Source organism: Falco cherrug, chromosome 7, assembly GCF_023634085.1.
Source record: "Falco cherrug isolate bFalChe1 chromosome 7, bFalChe1.pri, whole genome shotgun sequence".
Classification (NCBI taxonomy): domain Eukaryota; kingdom Metazoa; phylum Chordata; class Aves; order Falconiformes; family Falconidae; genus Falco; species Falco cherrug.
The window spans coordinates 29280824-29300255 of NC_073703.1; the positions used below are offsets into that span (position 1 = coordinate 29280824).

A 19432-nucleotide genomic window follows, 5' to 3' on the forward strand; every position below is an offset into this window, starting at 1 on the left:
TGAATGGCTGCACAACAGAGCAGAAGTCATTGCATGAAGGTTGGCATAAAATAATTCTTGGTTTTGGTAGGCAAACAGCATTACCAAGTTGAACATTTGTCCACAGTGGTTTTGTGAATCCATAGGGGAACAAGGCCTGGACACGGGATCAGCCATTGCAGAACGCTCTACCACTTCATTTGGAACAGTGGGTGATGAAAAGAAAATGAAAAGCCTTACTTTAGAAACCAGCTCAACTGGGCAAGAATATCCCTGCATGCTCAAACAGCCCTCATCACCCAAGGAAGCAAACGATGCCACTTGGAGGGCAGTCATCCCAAACCAGTAAGTGCCAGGTAAACCCAGCCTTGGTGCTTTGCAGAGGGGCAGTGCAGGGAGCGTCCCGGTTCAGGTACCAAAGGTGTCTGTGTCCCGAGACCACGGGTGGGATACCACCTCCTACGCACGCTGTCAGCGGAGCAGTACTGGGCAGGGGACAGCGCTGCCAAGTTGGCTCAGGAGGTATCGGCACTTGGACGCAGGCTGTCAGCTCAGCTTGCAGGAAGTGCCAGGTATTAAATCAGGATTTTGACTCCTCCTTCAGCCTCATCACATCAGAACTACAAGCACTTAGAAAGCAAACACAATCTGAAGTATCTTACACACAATGAGGGAATCATTTTATTAGTTTATGGAAGACAGCAGCATAACAGTACAAAAAGTTACAAGAGTAGCAGAAAAAAAAAAGTGTTTTTGGTTTAAATACTCAGGATTATACTGGGGAACATGAGAAGGATAGTACCCTTTTCTAAACTAACTCCTAAGCAGGTTATCAAAATAAGTTTTGAATATTTAGCACAAGTAAAAAAGTTACAACAAACATCATTATAAAATGCTTTAATAAATAGTTTCTTTTCTGAAAGATTTTTTTAAAGAACATGTCAAAAAAATGTACTAAAACAGAAGATCCTGCAAAGCAAATCCTGCATTCCTGTATAAAATAACTGATTTCGAAACATTCATGTTTACATTGTTCATGGGCCAGAGTTTACACTCTCAAACATCCGCTCCTCTCACTGGTAGGGTAACTAGGTGTATGTAGTGTTATGCTTCTTCAGTAATTAAAATAAACTTATGGTTTGCCAAGTTAATAGCGATAATAAAGCCTTTAAAAAAAATTTGTTAAGTCTTCCATTACAATAACCATATCTAACGAGGTACTCCCATCTTCTGAGCTTGCCAGCCTTTTTTCTTTAGAACGAAAGATGAATAAAGCACAACAGAAACAAGACTGAGGAAAATATTGTTCCCTTCATTAGGCCTGTATTTAAACGCAAAAAAAGTAATACCACATGTAATTAACATATTCACAAAAGAAAAAAACAATGCCTCACTATGTTGGTACTGTACAGTAGATGCACCCGTTAGTGTTCTTGAGATGGGCTGAACATGGGGATAAACAAACATTTCTGGATCTATTTACACGTAAGTGGTTATGTTCCTAAGTAAATACAAATGACCAACAGATTCCTAACATTGATTGTATTAACATAATTTTCTAACCTGGACATAATACCAAAAAAAAGTCTTATAAACTGCCATAAAACCTCCTTTTCTACAACATAAATTAAAAGGAATGACATGTAAAAAAAAAGACCAAAATATTTAAGTTATTAAATCAAATATACAGAGTGATTCATTTAATATGTACATATTTACAAAAAAGCACTTTCACTATTAGAAAATAAACTGTGTCAGTTGGGGAACCTAGAGTTCTCACAATTTTACTATATTGATATGGCAGTCTTTGACAGTTGCTATAGAAAAAGTTTAATCTCAAGGCACTTGTCACATGCTTCAATACTGCAATTCTAAAGTAATTAAACAGAAATAAAAAGGCCACTTTTAAACCACAGTTGAAAGATCTCTATAATTATTTTTTTTTGTTCCTATTAAAAAGTGTGTAAGGCAAATTTGGGAAAAAATCTTACAGAAGCTACTAACGTAACAAGTGCTGTGAGCTGCCATTAATAGAGATTCAAAGTCAAGAAAGCAGTTTAAAGTTCACACAATTTCCTCAACCAGGAGGTTTTAAAGCCACCATTAAATTAGAGCAAGTAATAAAAAGAAATACATTCTGTAAACAGTGTACAGTCTTTTGTAATAAACTTTACACATATTGAAAATACAACCTCTCCTCTGCCACACAGCGAGTGTATTATAAGTAAACTTTACAAAAATAGCAACTATCAAAGATTACTCATTTTTTTCATCTGACAGTCATTGAATAATTTATACAAGGCTAAAGAAACAAAATAAATTTTATTTATTATTTTTATTTTTTTTTTTTACGCAAAATAAAGAAACTATGAACATTTGACTCCAGATATTTTTAGTCCTTGATGCAAAGTGGAGATGTCAATTTTTCCCCTCCCCAGTAAGCGTAGGCGCAGTCTGCCTACATTCCAAATACAGGTTAGTCTCTACTGCCTTCAAAGTTTGACGCATTCACATTTTTTACAGATCTGTTGTCCATTTTGCCTATTTGATGGGATTTCTTTACTGGACTGCTCTCTGACGTGTCAGATGCCTTTGTCGGCAAAGGCTTTGCGAGTTTGTGAGAGAGGAATTTGTCCATTTCCTCATCTCTTTCTTCCTCTTCATCCTCCTCTTCCTCATACTCTACATACTCCTCTACTGCATCACAAGTTCTTTTTTGAGGAGATATGAAGTTCTTGCATTCATAACGAATGTCTTTGTTACTGTAAGATCTGTCTATAGGATTTCTTATGGGATTTAAAGGTGCCCACTGGTTATTGGCACCCTCTTCTCTGGGAGGACGACTTCTCTCTCTCTCTTTTCTTCTCTTCCGAGTCCACCACACGCAGATGATTATACAAGTCAGCCATACAATACTAAATACCGCACAAAGAATTGGAACCAAATAATCTAGAGGGCAAATAAAAAAAAAAAAAAACACACAACACAAAGTCTTGAGTTAACAGAACTAGATCTATAGCACCAGACATATGCAAGAGAAATATCCATACATAACTACGTTACCTCTCGAAAGATTTGTAAGAATAAGTGTCATTGCAGCACAATGATAGTGGTCTGAATTCAGCAGTCCATCTAGAAATGCTCTTTACTAGTTTAAGCTGAGTTTTCCCTGTGTACTGAGGTTTGGGGTGGGTGGGGTGGGGAATGCTACATTTGAGATTATTTTTTTTTCCCCTCCAACAGACAAACTGGTTATATAAACAGAATCGCTTTCTCAAGCGCCTAAGGTAAGTTGACCCAGAAAACTTCAGTAATGACTCTCTCAAGGGGGGTGGAGGGAAGGTGGGGGGAAGAGTTGTAGGAGGCAGGCTATAGAGTACTATGCCTCTAAGTTGCTCTACAAGTACTGGCATTTGCATCAGAAGTATGTCCTGTGTTTACTATCAGAAAGAAGAGTCCTTTACCATCAAGTCCAGATCTATATATCAGCCATCTCAGAAAACATTCGGGTTAGAGCTATGTAATCAAATCATTCATGCACTCTTTAGGATGTTCCAGTTTTAGTTCAGAGTAAAACACCTGAGTATTGTCCCCAGAGACAGGAGTCTTTACTGCTCAATAAACAAAAGGAGTTACGGCAATTGCTTGTCTCCACGTTCCCAGTCACAAACCCCACGAGTGCTCTCCCAACCACACAGACCCAGGTTCTTTCTCTGGGAAAGAATTCCTGAAAATTTATGTATGCTTGGGCTTCTTTTTCCCCCTCTTCAAGGGCTTTACTGCTAGGATAGAACATTTTTCTGCTTTTCTTGATAAGCAAGAATTCTCACATGGTAAGAGGCAATAAGACATGAGGTGCTCGGCTTTTTGTAGAGACAACAGGACTGCTCAAAAGCTCTGTGTACAAATCATGTCAACCTATCACTCCGATTTCCAATCCAAACAAATTCCCTCTGCAGCTTTAAGACAACTGCTTACAGAATAACCTGCAAATAGCTGCACAAAAACAATCAACTACTTCAACACTATGGTCCATTCTAAAATTTAAGAATATATTCAGAAGACATTTAAGTGGAATATGACACGGTTTCAAACCTTTCCTTCTGATAAAGGGGGATAAACTGTGGATGTGGTTGGCCTTAAGGGATCTAAAAACTGTATGTTAGTAGTCTGCAAAAGGATTGTCCTCTTAGGAGTAACTACTATTCTCTCCTCATTTTTCATAAGCAATCTAATATTAAACCATGAGTGGGGGGGAAATACTTCAATGAAAAAAGGAGCTCTTCATACCAGCTTCCCCAAGATTACATCACATTCTCACTGCTATCACATCTAATATTTCATCATGAGCGTGGATCTAAGTTTACTTTAAGATTCTTATACAGAGGTCTGTATACATATTCTGAACTTGGAATATTTTTTTCTTAAAGCTAGAGGAAATTTACGAAGCATTTAAATGATCGCTTCCATCCAGACACTTGAGCACCCCACAGAAATGAGATTCTCAGAGAGCTTTACACCACATTTTGTGATAGGTTTCTATCTAATTCACCCAATTAAGAGGCAGCAATAAAACAAATGAAATAAAAGAACATGAGAGTCCAGGTTGCACTTTACTTCATAACTCCACTTAAAGAACTAGGGGTGAGAAGTCAATACTGAGCATCCATATTAAAACGAGGAGCCTGGAAACCATTCTCTATTACTAACTGCAAGAGAAGTCAAAGTCTCTCTACTCTCTTAGGAAAATATTTGAATCTTATAGAGATGGGAGGAAATTAATCCCTATCCCTTTTACCCTAGCATTTAACACTATCAGAAGAAAGAGGCTAAGGGATGTCAGAATCTCAGCTTGATTCTTTATCTTCTATGCAATTTCTGTTCAATACAAGAACAAAGCTAGTACACTCCTTCAGGAGGGCCAGGGAAGTAGTACATTTACCAGGGCTTTAACAGATAAAAGGCATTCCCTAGAAGGGAAACACAAGGGAAGTGGAACCAGGCAGTTTACTAACTAATTGTTTGGACTATGGGCGTAAGATCTTCCAGAAGATTATGTGGGGAAGGTCTAGGAAAAATTTGGGAAAGTCTCTTGCTATTGTAAGATTTCCACTCTGGGGCTCAGTTGAACTTGAGCCGACTGCTGGTCTTCCAGCAGACCATCTCCTGCCTCCCCCAGGCAGGAACACAGGCATGCAGAGCTGTCACCTGCTTATACTGACGTGGCTCTTGGAGAGCCAGTATTCAGAGATAAATGTTTCCCCGGTCATACCACATCCTCATTAAGGGGGATGGACATTACATTTTAAGCCAGCTGTGTGCTTGTGAGAAACATTGAAAAAGACAGCAAAGTTTTATGTTATCATGGCCAAGTACTGGAGAATACTAGGCATCCTTAACTGTCATTAAGGTAAACAACACTTAAGGACTTCGGAAGAGACTTGGTATCACAGTATGTGTCTTCCCCCTTCCCCCCATTTTCGTTACCTCACAGCCTCACTCCTATAGCGCAGCAGCACCAAGGGCTGAGGTTGGGTTCAGGTTAATGTGGGGAAATAGGAAAGGATTGGAACAGTGCATGAGGAGGACGCTGGCTCTTGTGAAAGCTATACTTAGACTGGAGAATGGGGTTGGAAGTCAGAGCCAAAGCAGTGGCAAGGGTAGCTAGGGATATTACACTAGGGATGAGGTTAAGTTTGAACTAGCAGACAAGCACAGAGTCTTGATTTTAAAACCACCTTCTCTTCAGTTAGTAAAAGCAATTAGCAAAACAACTCAATCTACCTTTTTCCCCAACATGTAAAGAAAGATGAGAAAAACACCTGACAGCAGGGGAACAGAAAATGCTTACGCACACAGAGGACATATGCATTTGGAACCTTACCTGATGATGAATTCCCAACAACAATGGTCTCTACTTTGACTTCAGTTACTGCCAACATAACAGTGCTGTTTTGCCGCTTAGTGATTGCATTTACTATTGTATTAGCAGCATTCTGTATAAGACTATTATCTTGTTCATCTCGATGCGGGACGAAAGACTAAAGGGAGTGAAGGGCAAAATCAAAAAGTTATTGCAGTCACTTAACTGTGGAAATCTGCCTTTTAAATCCAGCTACATCTTAATTGAGTTCACTAGGTTGAATTTACCTGACAGTAGTTACAAACAGTGTCCTAAAAGTTTACTGTTGCAATAGCATGGCTGGCTCTATCCAAACTGCAGATACAGCGTCAGACTTGGTGGGTAACACACCTACTTGCTAATCTAGCATACCTCAAATAAAAGGCAGCTGACTTCCATGTTACTTACACTGCTGAGCTAAACTTAGTCATAGTTTGGAGCACTTCAAGACATGTGGATTAATCTAGATAGAAGCTTGGACTAATAACAGTCTGCTCTATTTATACCATACACTTTGCTTCCTGCATCATGGCTCAGCATGTTCTTCACAGTACTGGTAGAGACAGTCAATCCAGCTTCTGCCTGGATGAACACTTTACTACAAAAATTAACTCTTTCCTTGAAATTAAGCAATACACAAGCCTTGAGTCATTGGGCTGTAAATGCCTCTGCAGCAAGCCTTTAGCTCAGCAGGGCAACAGTTACTTTCACCTACTCAACTTGCACCTTCTTCCACTTAGCACTTATTTATTTAATAAACATTCTCAAGCAGTCACACTCTAAACGCACAGCAGAAACTTCTTCACAAGAGCAAATCCAGCCACCTGCAATCATATCTCCTTACTGAGATCAATAGCTCAAGATCTGACAGAACAGATAGGCACCTGTTCACTAATTTGGGCTGAATTAGTCTTTACAGTAATTTAATCAGGAGGTTTAGGGAGTCTTCTGTCATTAATGAAACCTGTGTTTCAGCTATCTAGCATTATAGGAAATTGAGAGATCACAAAATTGCTTTGTAGGCAGGCTAAGCCACTGACTGCAGTACCTGCATTGAAGTGAAACAAGCTTAAATAACCTTTTCCCAGCTCAAACTAAAAATAAAACATTTTCCTATATATACTAATGCAAGTCTCATACTTACAATAGCAACTTCCACTGCATTCTCTGTGGAGTAAGAGAGATCACACAGTATTATCAGAGTTCTGTCCCTAGAAACAGTCCTAGTAGCTGGTAAATACCGGATCTCAGAACAGATATTTTCAGTTGTAGTGCCCTGTTAGAAGCAAGGGAGATTGTATGACTTTAGTTCAAGTGAAAAATAGTACATAAACACCTTCAGAGTTTTTGCAGTTACTGAGACCTGATCAAGGTAGCAAAAGGCGGCAGCAAGGAAGGGCAGAAAAACGAACAGGATTTCGGAATGAAGGGTGAGAAACTGAGCTTGCATGACTATCCGAATACAGTCTGAGCCCATCTTGCAATATAAGAAAGTAGTTCTTTGAGATTTAAAAAAGAAAAGAAAATACTCAGTACAAACCCTAGTTCTGCCTTGTCCTTTAGACAACGCACAAGACAAGGAGTCTCACAAACCTGCAAAATTTATTTTTACAGCAAGCAGTCATATTAGAAACATTAATCTTCCATGCTTTGACATGTAATATATCCCTACATATATTGCCATTCTTCATTAATAATTCTGTTCTTACCTGAGGGACTTTGTCTCCGTTAAAAATTAAAGTAATTCTAGCACAGTCATTGTCCAAGTATCCAGAATTAGGCAGACACTTGATATTGGCAGGCAGAGGTTCAGAGGCACTGCATTCTCCCCAGTCCGTGCATGGCGGCTGAAAACATTTCATATACTTCTCCTGGCATTCTTGACCCATGGGACACTGGTTATTCAAATTATCCCAGTGTCTGTGTAGCAGACAAGGTTTTTTCCCACACCACACCTAGAAATTAAGAACAAAGTACTGTTACAGTTAATTGCTCTTATGCATCAATTCAAAATAAGCAGTTTACATAAGACTGTCATGATCTACTACTGACTGGAAAAAAAAAATCCGTATTTCAATACTGCTGTAGTTTTAGTAGCAGATGGGGCTCACTGTCCCACAAAAAGAGGACATTTTGCACAGATAAGAGTAAAAACTGCAAAAATTACCCAAGGCACACCTGACTAGTCTTATCTCCTTAGAGCCTTACAGATTTGTCCCACATAACTGAGTTACAGTAAAGTTCAAGCATTTATTTTAAACCAGTTGTCTAGGCTTCTATGATCTAGAAAGAGAAACACCTCCACAAAGATTAATTTCTTCAGCACTTATATTTAACTCTTTAGTATTTAGACTGAAATCCTTGCCACAGGATGCTGAATACATTAAGAGTTGATGCATATTGGTGATAAGCACTGTCACTTCAACCAGTCTCCTGAAATAAAATAGTATGCTGGTACCCCCAAGTTACTGAGGTGCAGCAAGCTCTCAAACACAGCTCCATGTCATGATGTAACCTTTAAAGTTCTATATAATATTACACAGCTATTAGTTTAGGAACTTAAGGATCTCTTAAAGCACAATTATCAGCAAGAAAGCGTATCTGTTCCATCACGCATGAAAGAACCAGACACCACATGTGGATAAATTGCATTTACTGCACCACCATTCCTGAGACTCTAGTTACCTCCACATACTGTTATGTTCTGAAGACATCTCAAACTTGAAATCACAATGCCATAAAGGGTCTAAAATAGCATTTCTAAATGAGTAAGTGCAAGATTTAGTTCTTTGCCTACGGTACATACATAGCTAAACAAATTAAGATTAAGGATGGATAGATCAGCAAGACCCAGAAGTTTTTTAAACTGGTGCTTCCAGTGAAATGTGGGAGACAGCCGTGTGAGGCAACGTTATAAGTGCTATTAGTGCTCATCTGGAGCTGCCCACCTAGCCCTACAACTTGTTAGCAGCACTGATCTTGTCTCTCTCCAGCTGTGATATAAAGCTGTACAGGTACCAAAAATCCATGGAGAAATGATCTATCAGGAGGGCTGAAAGGCTTGGAGCACATATACCAGCGTGTTCAATCTGCATTTAGGCTAGTCTTATTTTAAGTCACAATCACCAGAATATAGGCCATAATACATATACAAAGGTTGTAATCTGTCAATTCATAAAACCTACTGAAGGATAATACAAAAAAAGTGATCATTACTCACTGAAAAAACTTTTCCTCCCACATGTCTTCTACCTTAGAACTAGCGTTTCACAAAATTAGGAGCTCTAAAACTCTGTTTGCAAAGCTTTGGCAGAGTGATTTATCTATCTTTTCAAGGATCATTATTCCATTCCAGTTCATACTTTTGTGCAAAAAGTGCCTTTCTGCTTCTAGAAAGCTTGTTCTAACCAGTTAGAGAGCAGGAGAGTAGCTTATCATTATAAAGAATATCCCACAAGCATTTTTACAGGCAGTCATTAGGCATTTTGTCCTTTTTTTCTTTTAAACAAAGCCAGTTTGGGGGAAAGATTAACTTGTGCATGAACAACAGTAAGTTCAGCCAGAAGGATTTAATAAAATAGGTCAAAATGCCTACCTTGGTGCAGTCAATACGGCCATCCAAACAGTGGCAGTTGTTGCATTCTTGATCCCACCTGCTGCCATGGGGAAAGGTTATTCCTTTAAGCCAGCAAGGTTTTCCAATTCCAATAACTACAAAAAAAAAACAAACCCAACAACACACTCAGACACTTGACCTCTGAGTTACTGAAGCTATACAGATTTACATTCAAAAAAATACTAGCTACTGTTCCTAGTCTGTAGCACAGACTACTTGTGCATAAACTCTATACCGGCTACATTGTACTCTACTGGTTTTTGGGTAAAAGCAGACAGCAGATATAGGAATACCTTCTTGGCACCTAGGACCAATTCTTCCAGGGGGACAAGTGCATCGGTATCCATTTATTTCATCTATACAAGTGGCACCATATCCACAAGGGGAAGACTGGCATTCATCAATATCTAGATAACAAAAATAGATAAAACTCAATGTCAAGGACATAGAACATTGCAGTTACATGTTTACAGTCTCTGTAATCAGACAGTACCTGCTTTCTTAACAAACAAAAGACAGTTTGGCTTCAGAATTAATCTCCTAACTGGACAGTTCTACCATTTTAGCAGTAACCTCTAACAGATTTCTCATAATTGCACGTTAATTGAAGTTCTGATGATCAAAGAAGCAGTCATATGCTGACTCATCTCACAGAGCAAAGGTGTTGGACAGCTGAAAGTGCTAATGTCTTCTCCTTCAGCAATAGAACTGAAGTCCCACATCTTGTGCTAGCACTAATCTCAGACATTTAGGTTTCCCAGAAAAGCACAAGCTTTCCAGAAGTTATCACAGTGCAAGAGCTGAACAATGAATTGGCTCAACAGTGCTCAAAAAAGTGACTTACTGCAATACAATTGACTATAAGGAAGAAGAGTAATAGCTTAGTTTGTAACAGCCATTTCGTGTTACTTTATTAATAACCTTGATATAGAGAGAGTAGATTAATTTAGTATATACACACTTAGCACAAAAGCCTCTTTAAAAAACCTTCAAAGATTCAGAGGCTTAACCCTAGAAATCTACTGAAAAAGGCAGGGAAGCATAGCGCATTCAGATGCACAGCAGTGTTCCTTGTTATCCTGGGGAAGTGACCAGGAGTATTTGATGCAACAGTCCACCAACAAAGGCGACAGAAACCAACCTGGCAAGCTGGGAGCCACAACTACTTCATTTTCAAGCATAACCATTCTCTTCTGAAGCATCTTTTGAAAGGTTTTCTGCCATTAAAAATGAATGCCCACTCCACGCCCTCAGAAAAACTGTTTAAACACCAATTCTGAACTGATACACAGTAACAAGTCATCATCTGTGTTTAAAGGACTGGACTTCGAAAGCAAACATTATGAACAGCAGTAGTGGGACCATTAACCATGCAGGCAATGGAAAATATCAAATGCATGTGGAAGGGCTTTTGGTTCTATCACAGCTTCCTTCAGAAGTACACCAAGATCAAGTTTTATACAAATACAGAAGAATATAAAATACTAAAGTGTTATAACTACTCTTTCTTCCTCTCCTCAAGCTATGTAGATTTAAGATTCTCCAGCCTCTGTATGCTGAAAAAAGTGATTGTTAACTCTGTTTTTGTTATCAGCCATAAAAGGCATTTTTGTCAGAGCTACCCCTTTTTCTCTACACCAGTCTAAAGCAAAATAAAAAAGTCTGCAGTCCCATTACAAATGTACAGTATTTGTCTTTGATTACAAATAGTTCTCTTTGCATTTCTTGTCTGTAAAAGGAGAGATCCATATCCCTCATTGTGTGTCCAGACCTAGACATCCGATTTTCTGTCACCCCTGGTCCTGTGTCCAGAGATCACTAAGCTGATGCTACTACAAGTAATACAGTCACCCTCTGACTAGAAGGGCTGGCTCATTTACTATCTGCCAGAATGAGGATGAATTCTCAACTTGACAGCACACCACCATACCGATGGAGTGGAAGGACAGAGTGCAAAAGCCTTGAGGCTACAGAAGACACAAAGTCTGATCTTCTGAGGAGATAGAAATAAAATAAGGTATCTATCACATACAAGTCAAAATGGAAATATTCATTAAAAAAATCCAAAACCAAAACCATCTTCTAAAACACTCAATGCAGTTTTAGGGTCTTCTGCTCCCCCTTTTCAGTTTCTATCCTTCAGGATAACGTCAGTGTAACAGGTTTGGTTTATAGTTTTGAAAGACCTTCACCATACTTCTGTTATTCACCAGCACTACACTCCTGCTGTTTTGGTTTTCATTTGTGATTTATCAGTGGATTTCGGTTTCTAATGTTAAACAGAACATCCAGTGATATATGTCATCTTTAACAAGCTGCTTATCAAGAAAAATACTTAAGCTTCTACGAAGCCTGCACTCCAGAACCTTCAGAATTGTCTGACAAAATCCAGCAACCAAGTCTAAGTATAAACCAAGCCAACTCATTTCAGTTCCATTCAGTGAAATGAAGAAAGGTACGTAAGTTGCCATTATTAGCAAGGTATCAGTACCTGACTGACTGACAGGTGGCTTCTGCTTTGTTATTTGAAGTTCAGCTAACCTAATGCGAAAAGGGTCACAGGGTGTTCTTTCCAACTTGTGTGTCAGAATGGTACAACCTTTCAGTACCTATACCAGTACTTACTAATTCTGCAGTCAGGACCAGCAAACCCAGGCGCACATTCACATCGAAACCAATTCACACCGTCAACACAGATGCCTCCATTGTAACTGTAAAAACAATAAACCTATCATTAACACAGACTGTTCTCAGAGGTAGATTCACTGGTCTAAAGACAAGCAAAAACCATAGGTCTCATGCAGCATGTTCAAATGCAAATTTCTATAGTTGCTATTCACAGTACTTTCCCACCACTCAGGAATGCAGAACTAAAGTACCTGCTAATACATAATACCAGTCTACTTAATAAGCCATCCACATTGTTTCATTGCTCTCCAATTAAAGCTTTGTTAATTAAACCTTTTGTTGCTGTTTAGAGGCACAATCTATCCCCGTCAACAGAGAAAGCATAATATTAGACATTAGCATTGCTTAGTAAGTCACCTGTTAAAACAGCAACATCCTACAAAAGTGCATGCATGCACGGGGAAGCAGATCAACAGAACTCAAGGAGATAAGACAGCACTGTAAAGTGAATATGGGGAAAGCCCGAGGTTTTGCAAGGGTTTGGCTTTTTTAGTACACAAAGTACAAATTATTGCATCAGAATGGACAACAGAAAAAGATAAGGTACATGGTTTGCTTCATCCACATATCAGTATTTTTCCCCTTCAACTATAAATACCAGCCTATGTATTTTAAATACTCCCATTATATCTTCCCAAAATAGTAATTTTGTTTTAAAAACACATGTATACATAGTATTTGATCCAACAGGACATTTTTTATATTATCGATAATTATTTCCTGTAAACTAACAGGTTTTGGTTTCTCATTTTTTATTCTAAAATTCAATTTAGATGCTTGAAATGTTATCAAGACATTCATTTCATATTACTGTAATTTACTAGTCAGTTCTGGCATGAAAACTACACAAATACTTTTATCTGTTCACATATGAATCAATTCAGGATTGTTTTGTGGTCTTTGCTGCTGTCAAGGAATAGATAAAGCATAGCAAAAGTTTGGTTTAAGATTTTTACAGAGGCTGGCTTCAATTGTTTTAGGCTAGAATGAGTTCTAATCTAGAATAAAAATCTGTATTACTGTGTTCACTTATTTTCAAAACAGGTACAGAACCGCAGTTCACATACTTACCATGGATGAGGGTTGCAGTCATTGGTATCTATAAAAAAAGAATATGGACTAGTGTAACTAGTGGCACACCTATTTTCTAATGTATATTATAGTTCAAGAGACACTGTATTTGATAAGGAAAGAAAAATAGAGAATTGAACATTTTCTTCCACACTCGCAAAGGAAGTTTAACTAGACATAACAGACCAATTAAATACCTTCAATTTCATGAACAGACTGACAAATGCAAAATTGTACAGCTTCAGTGTTATTTTGATAGATCAATGGCACAGACTGATACACAGCATGATGACAACATAATAGAAATAAAATGGTATCAGTTGCATTGGTAGAGGGTAATTCAGCCAGGCTCTAAAAGCTTTCTAAAAGATTACTACTGCTTTGGCACTTCACATGTGCATGTGCAACTAGTCAGATTTCTTATAACAAATCCTTCCCATTATAAATAGCTCTAAACTACTTGATAGCGTTTATACTAGTACTGTCAGTTTTAAAACTGCTAATTAGGGCAAACATCAATACAACAGTAATTTCACAGTAGATTCAGAGTAAAAACAGAACTCAAATTTAGCTTTTCCATTCCCCCCCTCTCCCTTTATGTTACGCCTTTAGGAGGAAAAAAAAATAATCCAAGTTACAGGCTTTATTCCACCTAACCAATTCATTGTGTTGGTACGTCAAAGTAGTTAGCCGCTATCCTCGGAGAAAATGATGGAATATACACTACTGCCTGCATTCCCACATACTTTTCATTATTAAATTATTTCTGAGGGGACTTTTTTTGTTCGGCACATATTCCCAAAACCTATTTTTATAGGAGGCTGAAAGTCTTATTTTGGCAGAGACTAGTTGCAAAAAGCAGCATGACAAGGTCTCCATTCATAACTTGAGCGTCATCTTCTTTACCTACCTCCCACCCTGAATGATTCAGATATTTTGGCAGATGAACTCTATAAACTTGCTTTGTTTCAGTTAGCAGTTCTGTGCCAGACACTCCTAATATCCCAGGGGAATGCAGGGGAAGAAAGGAGAAAAGCCTTACTCTGTGTGCATGTACGTCCCTCCCATCCTTCTTTGCAGATGCAAGAAAAGGAATCTCCACTGCCAACACACGTTCCACCATTCATGCAAGGGTTTGGAATACAGCTGCTGTTTTTAGCTTTGAAAACAGAAAAAGTCTCTGTTTAGCACAGAAAACAAAAAGTATCATCTGGATCTGTCAATATCACAATCCTGAAGAGCATTTAAGTCAACAGTGCAAGACTTGCAAGAAGGTTGAGACTCCCAAACCAGTCACTTTGCATGATAATCTCTCACCTACCTTCACCATCATCCCAATTCAATTGTTTAATTGAACCATGATATTTTATAAAAAAGATTGTCTACTGTTTCCCCATCTGTGTAAACATCCTTCAAATACTGCTAAATTCTTACTTTGGCAATGAGTTGCCCAGGTAGTGAGGTTTACTTCATAATAAAATACTAGTGTTTAAAATTCAGATTTTGAGTAAATGCTGCAATTGTACATATAAAGTAGAAGAACTAAACTAAATTCCCTTCATCCAACTTCTTGGTCCTAATGGAAGTTTCACATTCAAAAAAAAAAAAAGTACCATGGAGACTACATTCAATCCCCCAAAAGCTCAAGAGTAGCTCCCTATGGTAGGCAGAAACTCTGCAAATCCCCTAGCAAGAATCACTTAATTTTATTTTTCCTGAGTGTGTCTGCTCATACACCTTTCAATCACAAACTTATTCACATTATGAACCATCGAGCAAAGCAGGGGACTAAGTTCCCAAGAAAACCTTTACACAGTGGTCTCTAAAGACTAAAAGAGAGGGGTCAAGACACAAGTCCAAGTGTTGTAAATCTGCCTAGCAGTAGCTGTGTAAGACCATGTAAGCAGCCTGCAAAGAACAGCTTCCTAATAATCAGTAGGATGTCAGGTAAGTGGAAGAAATTACTCTAAACTCCAGTCACCAGTCAACCAGAACACCTTTGAACTACCCAGCTAGAAGAACAGTGTGCCTGTTTACTAAACAGTTAAGTATTACTTGAACACTTCTCCGCTTCTTCTGGAGACACTTATCTGTAGATGATTTTAAAAGCTTACCAGTGTTGCAAGTACTTCCTATCCATTCTGGAGGACATGAACAGCGGAATGTATCTCCATCATCATAGCACGTTCCACCATTGCTACAAGTATTCGCATCACATTGGTATTCACCTATACGTCATAATAAAACAGTTTTAGCTTCCATTACTCCTGCTGAATTTTAAGACCAGGTACTTTTTTACCACAGTTACTTTTAAAGAGACTTCACATTTAAATGCAACAGTAGTTCTACTTGCTGTATTTACAGTAAAAAATCAGAAGGGTGGAATCCAAATGCATCTTTTACAACACTATTTCACTACATGAAGGAATACATTTTTTAAATATTCCATTTTGTTGCTGGGAAACTGGAAGAGGTAATGAAAATATGCCTGTTATTTCACTGCAATTGTTTTATTTTAAATTTCAGGAACTCTAGTCTCCTGAGAAAAAAGAAAACAAATCTTTGGGTAAACTAAAGATCAAAGTAAAGAACACTTACGTGAATGGCAAGTTTTGCCTTTCCAGTCATTCTTACACTCACAATAGAAGTCATTTACCAAATCAATACATCGGCCACCGTTATGACATGGGTTAGGAGAACAGTCATTGAAATCTAGAAAAAAATTATTCAAATTAGATGATCTAGCCTAGCCAAGGCCATGAGAAAGTATAAAATACTTCTTTATAAGAGTAGTAGGTTGTGCACTATTTAGGAAGACAGCATTCCTAATTGTCGTGGGGTTTACATAAGCAGGGGAAAAAACTCTGATTTAATACAGAACAACATGAAATAGGAAAGATTTTTCTGGCCATTTAAAGCAGAAAAGTATCATTCAGTATGGCTTCTAAGTAGACCACCAAAATAGTTTCATTTTTCCAGCAAATAGCTGTATTCTGACCTTCAGAAAAAACTTGCTAGTAGGGACCACAATGTCCTGAAAAGGAGCTCCAACGCAGGACATCCACACAGGACAGCTGAGACTCCCTCTCCTGCTTTACGTCTCAAAATACAGAGTGCCTTTAAGCCATATAGATGGCTTAACAATACATATACATATATGTGCGTGTATACACACATTCAACATATACATAGGTACATGAATTTCAGAGAAAGTTATTTTCACTTGAAACAAATGTTTTAATAGGTAGAACATAATTATTCCAGACTGAACTTCATCTAGACCACACAAAAAGCTCTTCTGACAGCGATAGCTGCCAAAAGTTTCTCAGTCTTTATTTCACATCTCAATTGGTGCATGTCCTGTAATAAGTCTCAGCAAGTCCTTGCTATCGTGTTTAAGAAGGGGCTTCATTCAGAATAGAAAAGGAACCAGCTGCAGTCTCCTCTGAGTTAACTTAACCATCTGCTGGCCTAGTACACTACTTTGTCAACTAAGGCCAGTATGTCTCAAGCCAGAGCAGCAAGAGTAAAGGCCTGCTCCCACTGATCTCAGAATACAAAACACTGACTCATATTCATCAAGAAAAAATTCAGGCTTCAGCAGTTCTTGTCTTACTAAAGGAATAGATATTAAATTTATAAATTCCTTCAGTAAGGTGGAAGGACATTATAACTTGCACTGGCTTCAAGCTAAAAGGCTTTTCAGGTTTGGAAAATACTGTGTATGAGTGGATTGGGTAAGGGACAAACTTTTACATACAGTAAGTACCAAGTAGTACCTAAGCTTATAGCAATAAAAGCAATATAATGAATAGACCACCTAACAGGGTCTCTTCTCCTGAGATATATCCTGTACTTTACTGAAGAATCAGATTATGGTCCTATTCAAGAAACTGAGACTTTCACAGCTGCTACCCAAAAATCTTCTTGAAAATCCTTTTATAAATAACAGTGGGTAGACTAATTACAGAACAGAGAAACTACCCCATTGTTATTAACCACATACCAACCGTCACTAACAGTTACAGCAAAGCTGTAATATTTGAACCTCCAATGCTTAGCAGTACTCACTTGTGTCACACAATTCTCCTTCCCAGCCGCTTGAGCAGAAACATCTAAATGAATCGACCTCATCAATGCATGTCCCACCATTCTTGCAAGGTTTCCCAAGACAATCATTGATATCTATGACAAAAAGTCAATTATTACTCAAGGCTGTCTTCACCTACCTGAAGGAGTGATCAACATTTGTGTTCCTAGGAAACTCAGTACAGAATTACACTCCATTTGTACGTATGTAAGAACAGCTCAAACATCTGTTTTCAAGCCTGGTAGCATTTCTAGATGTATTCTCTCTTACCTTGCAAGTTGAAACAAAGTGTTAAGTTCACCTGGCAAAAATATCCCAGTGTTAAAAAAAAACCAACCCAAAACAACAAAACACAACCCTAAAAACCCCACCAAAAACTGGAACACCAATACACATGCTCCTCCTAAGCTGTGCTGTCAGCGTGTCTGTCCATTCTTTATCATTCCCATGTTGGAGAACTCCATGGCTTCCTGCAAGACTGTGCATAAACGTAGTGGATACAGACACATTCACATTGAAGTTGGACTAAAACCAGTTTTCTTTCATAGAAGTGTGAACCGCTACAAAACCTGTTACCAGAAGAAACTGCATTTCAAGCAGTACACCAGAGAATGATCCATGCAACTTTATTAAAATTCTAATGTTTTATTTGAAGTTGTAAAACTTCATAACAAAAACTAAGAATGTTTTAGAGCAACAAAATCATTTAGAAGAAACTTCTACTTACTTTCATGACAGTATATTCCAGTAAAACCTCTTTCACAGGCACAAGTAAAGTTCCCTCCTGGCTGACTAATACACCGTCCATGAGGCCCACAAACATTAGATGAAATGAAACGGATTCCTTCTTGGGTAGCATTAGTGAAGACTTCTATTGTACAGCTGTCTATTACTAAGAACAAGAAGTGTATCATCAGACATAATCTGCATCACCAATCACTTCTTAGTTTTAAAAAAGTTATCCAGAAATTAAGACTAATCACAATGCAAAAGTTAAACTGTAAGTTAACTTCTGCCTCTTCATAAATAAGGGCTGTTAACAAGCATTTCTTCTCACTACCTACTTCACAAAGTGAGTACAAGAAAAGTTTTTCTGCATTATGCTATTCCCAGAAATACTACTGTTCTTTTTTTAATGCACCACCAATACATTAAGACAAGTTTCTGGACAACAGCAGGTACCTTTACAAGAGTTATTCTTGCAGTGGTCCTTGAGATGAGAACAATTCTTTCCATCATAGTCATCAGGGCAGGCACAGTAATAATCTCCTCCCAGATCATAGCATTTAGCCCCATTCTGGCAAGGATTAGGTTCACAGAAATCAATATCCATCTGTAAGAGACACCATAGTTAGCAGCAGCTACTTTGTCTCCCAGGAGTAAGCAGTATTATCTGTAGTGCCAAAGCTGATGAAGCTAATATACAAGGAACCTCAAGTTTTAAGAAGGTTTATGAATCACATATATTGCATTCCATCCTATAACACAGAGACATACTTCAGGTTACTGTGGTCAATCCTAATACAAAGCATTTCTGATACTGCCAAAAAGATACTCCTTCGCAAGAGGCTGAATAAACACATTTGCAAGAACTTACTTAGCAAAGAACAAGCCATTAAGAGAATCTTACCATTACTATTCTGGATCATTTTAAGTCACTTCCCTGTCCTTCACTCCCACATACCAAGTGCTACAACACAAATTAAATACCAGTGCACTTGTCAACTTTGTGTCTGCAAGACACTTAGAATACAGAGAACCGTAGAAAAATCCTATTACCTAGAGCGACTTCTCTTCCCATCTCAATTAACACATATAATTTATTACAGAACCACATAGCTTGAAAGGGACCTCTAGAGGTCAGCTACTCCCCACCTGCTCACAGTGGGTCTAGCTAGACCAAGCTGCTCAGGGGCTTATTCCTACAGATATTATCACCATACCAATTTACACACAGAAATACCAGGTACATTTTGAATGCTTCTTACCATCTGAATTAAAAAGCAAAATTCAAACCTAGCTTCATAATATAACCCTTAATACAGACAAACTGCTGTAGCAAAGCAATTCTACTTCTACATCTTAT

At 38.2% G+C, this 19432-nt stretch overlaps 1 protein-coding gene across 1 annotated transcript in view; it reads right to left on the reverse strand.

Annotated features, from left to right (window-relative positions):
- Positions 1 to 628: 628 nt before the first annotated feature.
- The window catches only part of JAG2 (jagged canonical Notch ligand 2), a 72527-nt gene continuing 53723 nt past the window's right edge, over positions 629 to 19432 (reverse strand). The window contains exons 13-26 of the mRNA XM_055716759.1: positions 18529 to 18679; positions 18074 to 18238; positions 17328 to 17441; positions 15855 to 15968; positions 15371 to 15484; positions 14299 to 14415; positions 13257 to 13284; positions 12123 to 12208; positions 9791 to 9904; positions 9477 to 9592; positions 7591 to 7836; positions 7026 to 7157; positions 5864 to 6020; positions 629 to 2928 (exon numbers count right to left, since the gene is read on the reverse strand). Coding sequence (XP_055572734.1) covers positions 2456 to 2928; positions 5864 to 6020; positions 7026 to 7157; positions 7591 to 7836; positions 9477 to 9592; positions 9791 to 9904; positions 12123 to 12208; positions 13257 to 13284; positions 14299 to 14415; positions 15371 to 15484; positions 15855 to 15968; positions 17328 to 17441; positions 18074 to 18238; positions 18529 to 18679 — 2127 coding nt within the window. The 3' untranslated portion in view covers positions 629 to 2455. The remainder of the gene's footprint in view (positions 2929 to 5863; positions 6021 to 7025; positions 7158 to 7590; positions 7837 to 9476; positions 9593 to 9790; positions 9905 to 12122; positions 12209 to 13256; positions 13285 to 14298; positions 14416 to 15370; positions 15485 to 15854; positions 15969 to 17327; positions 17442 to 18073; positions 18239 to 18528; positions 18680 to 19432) is intronic.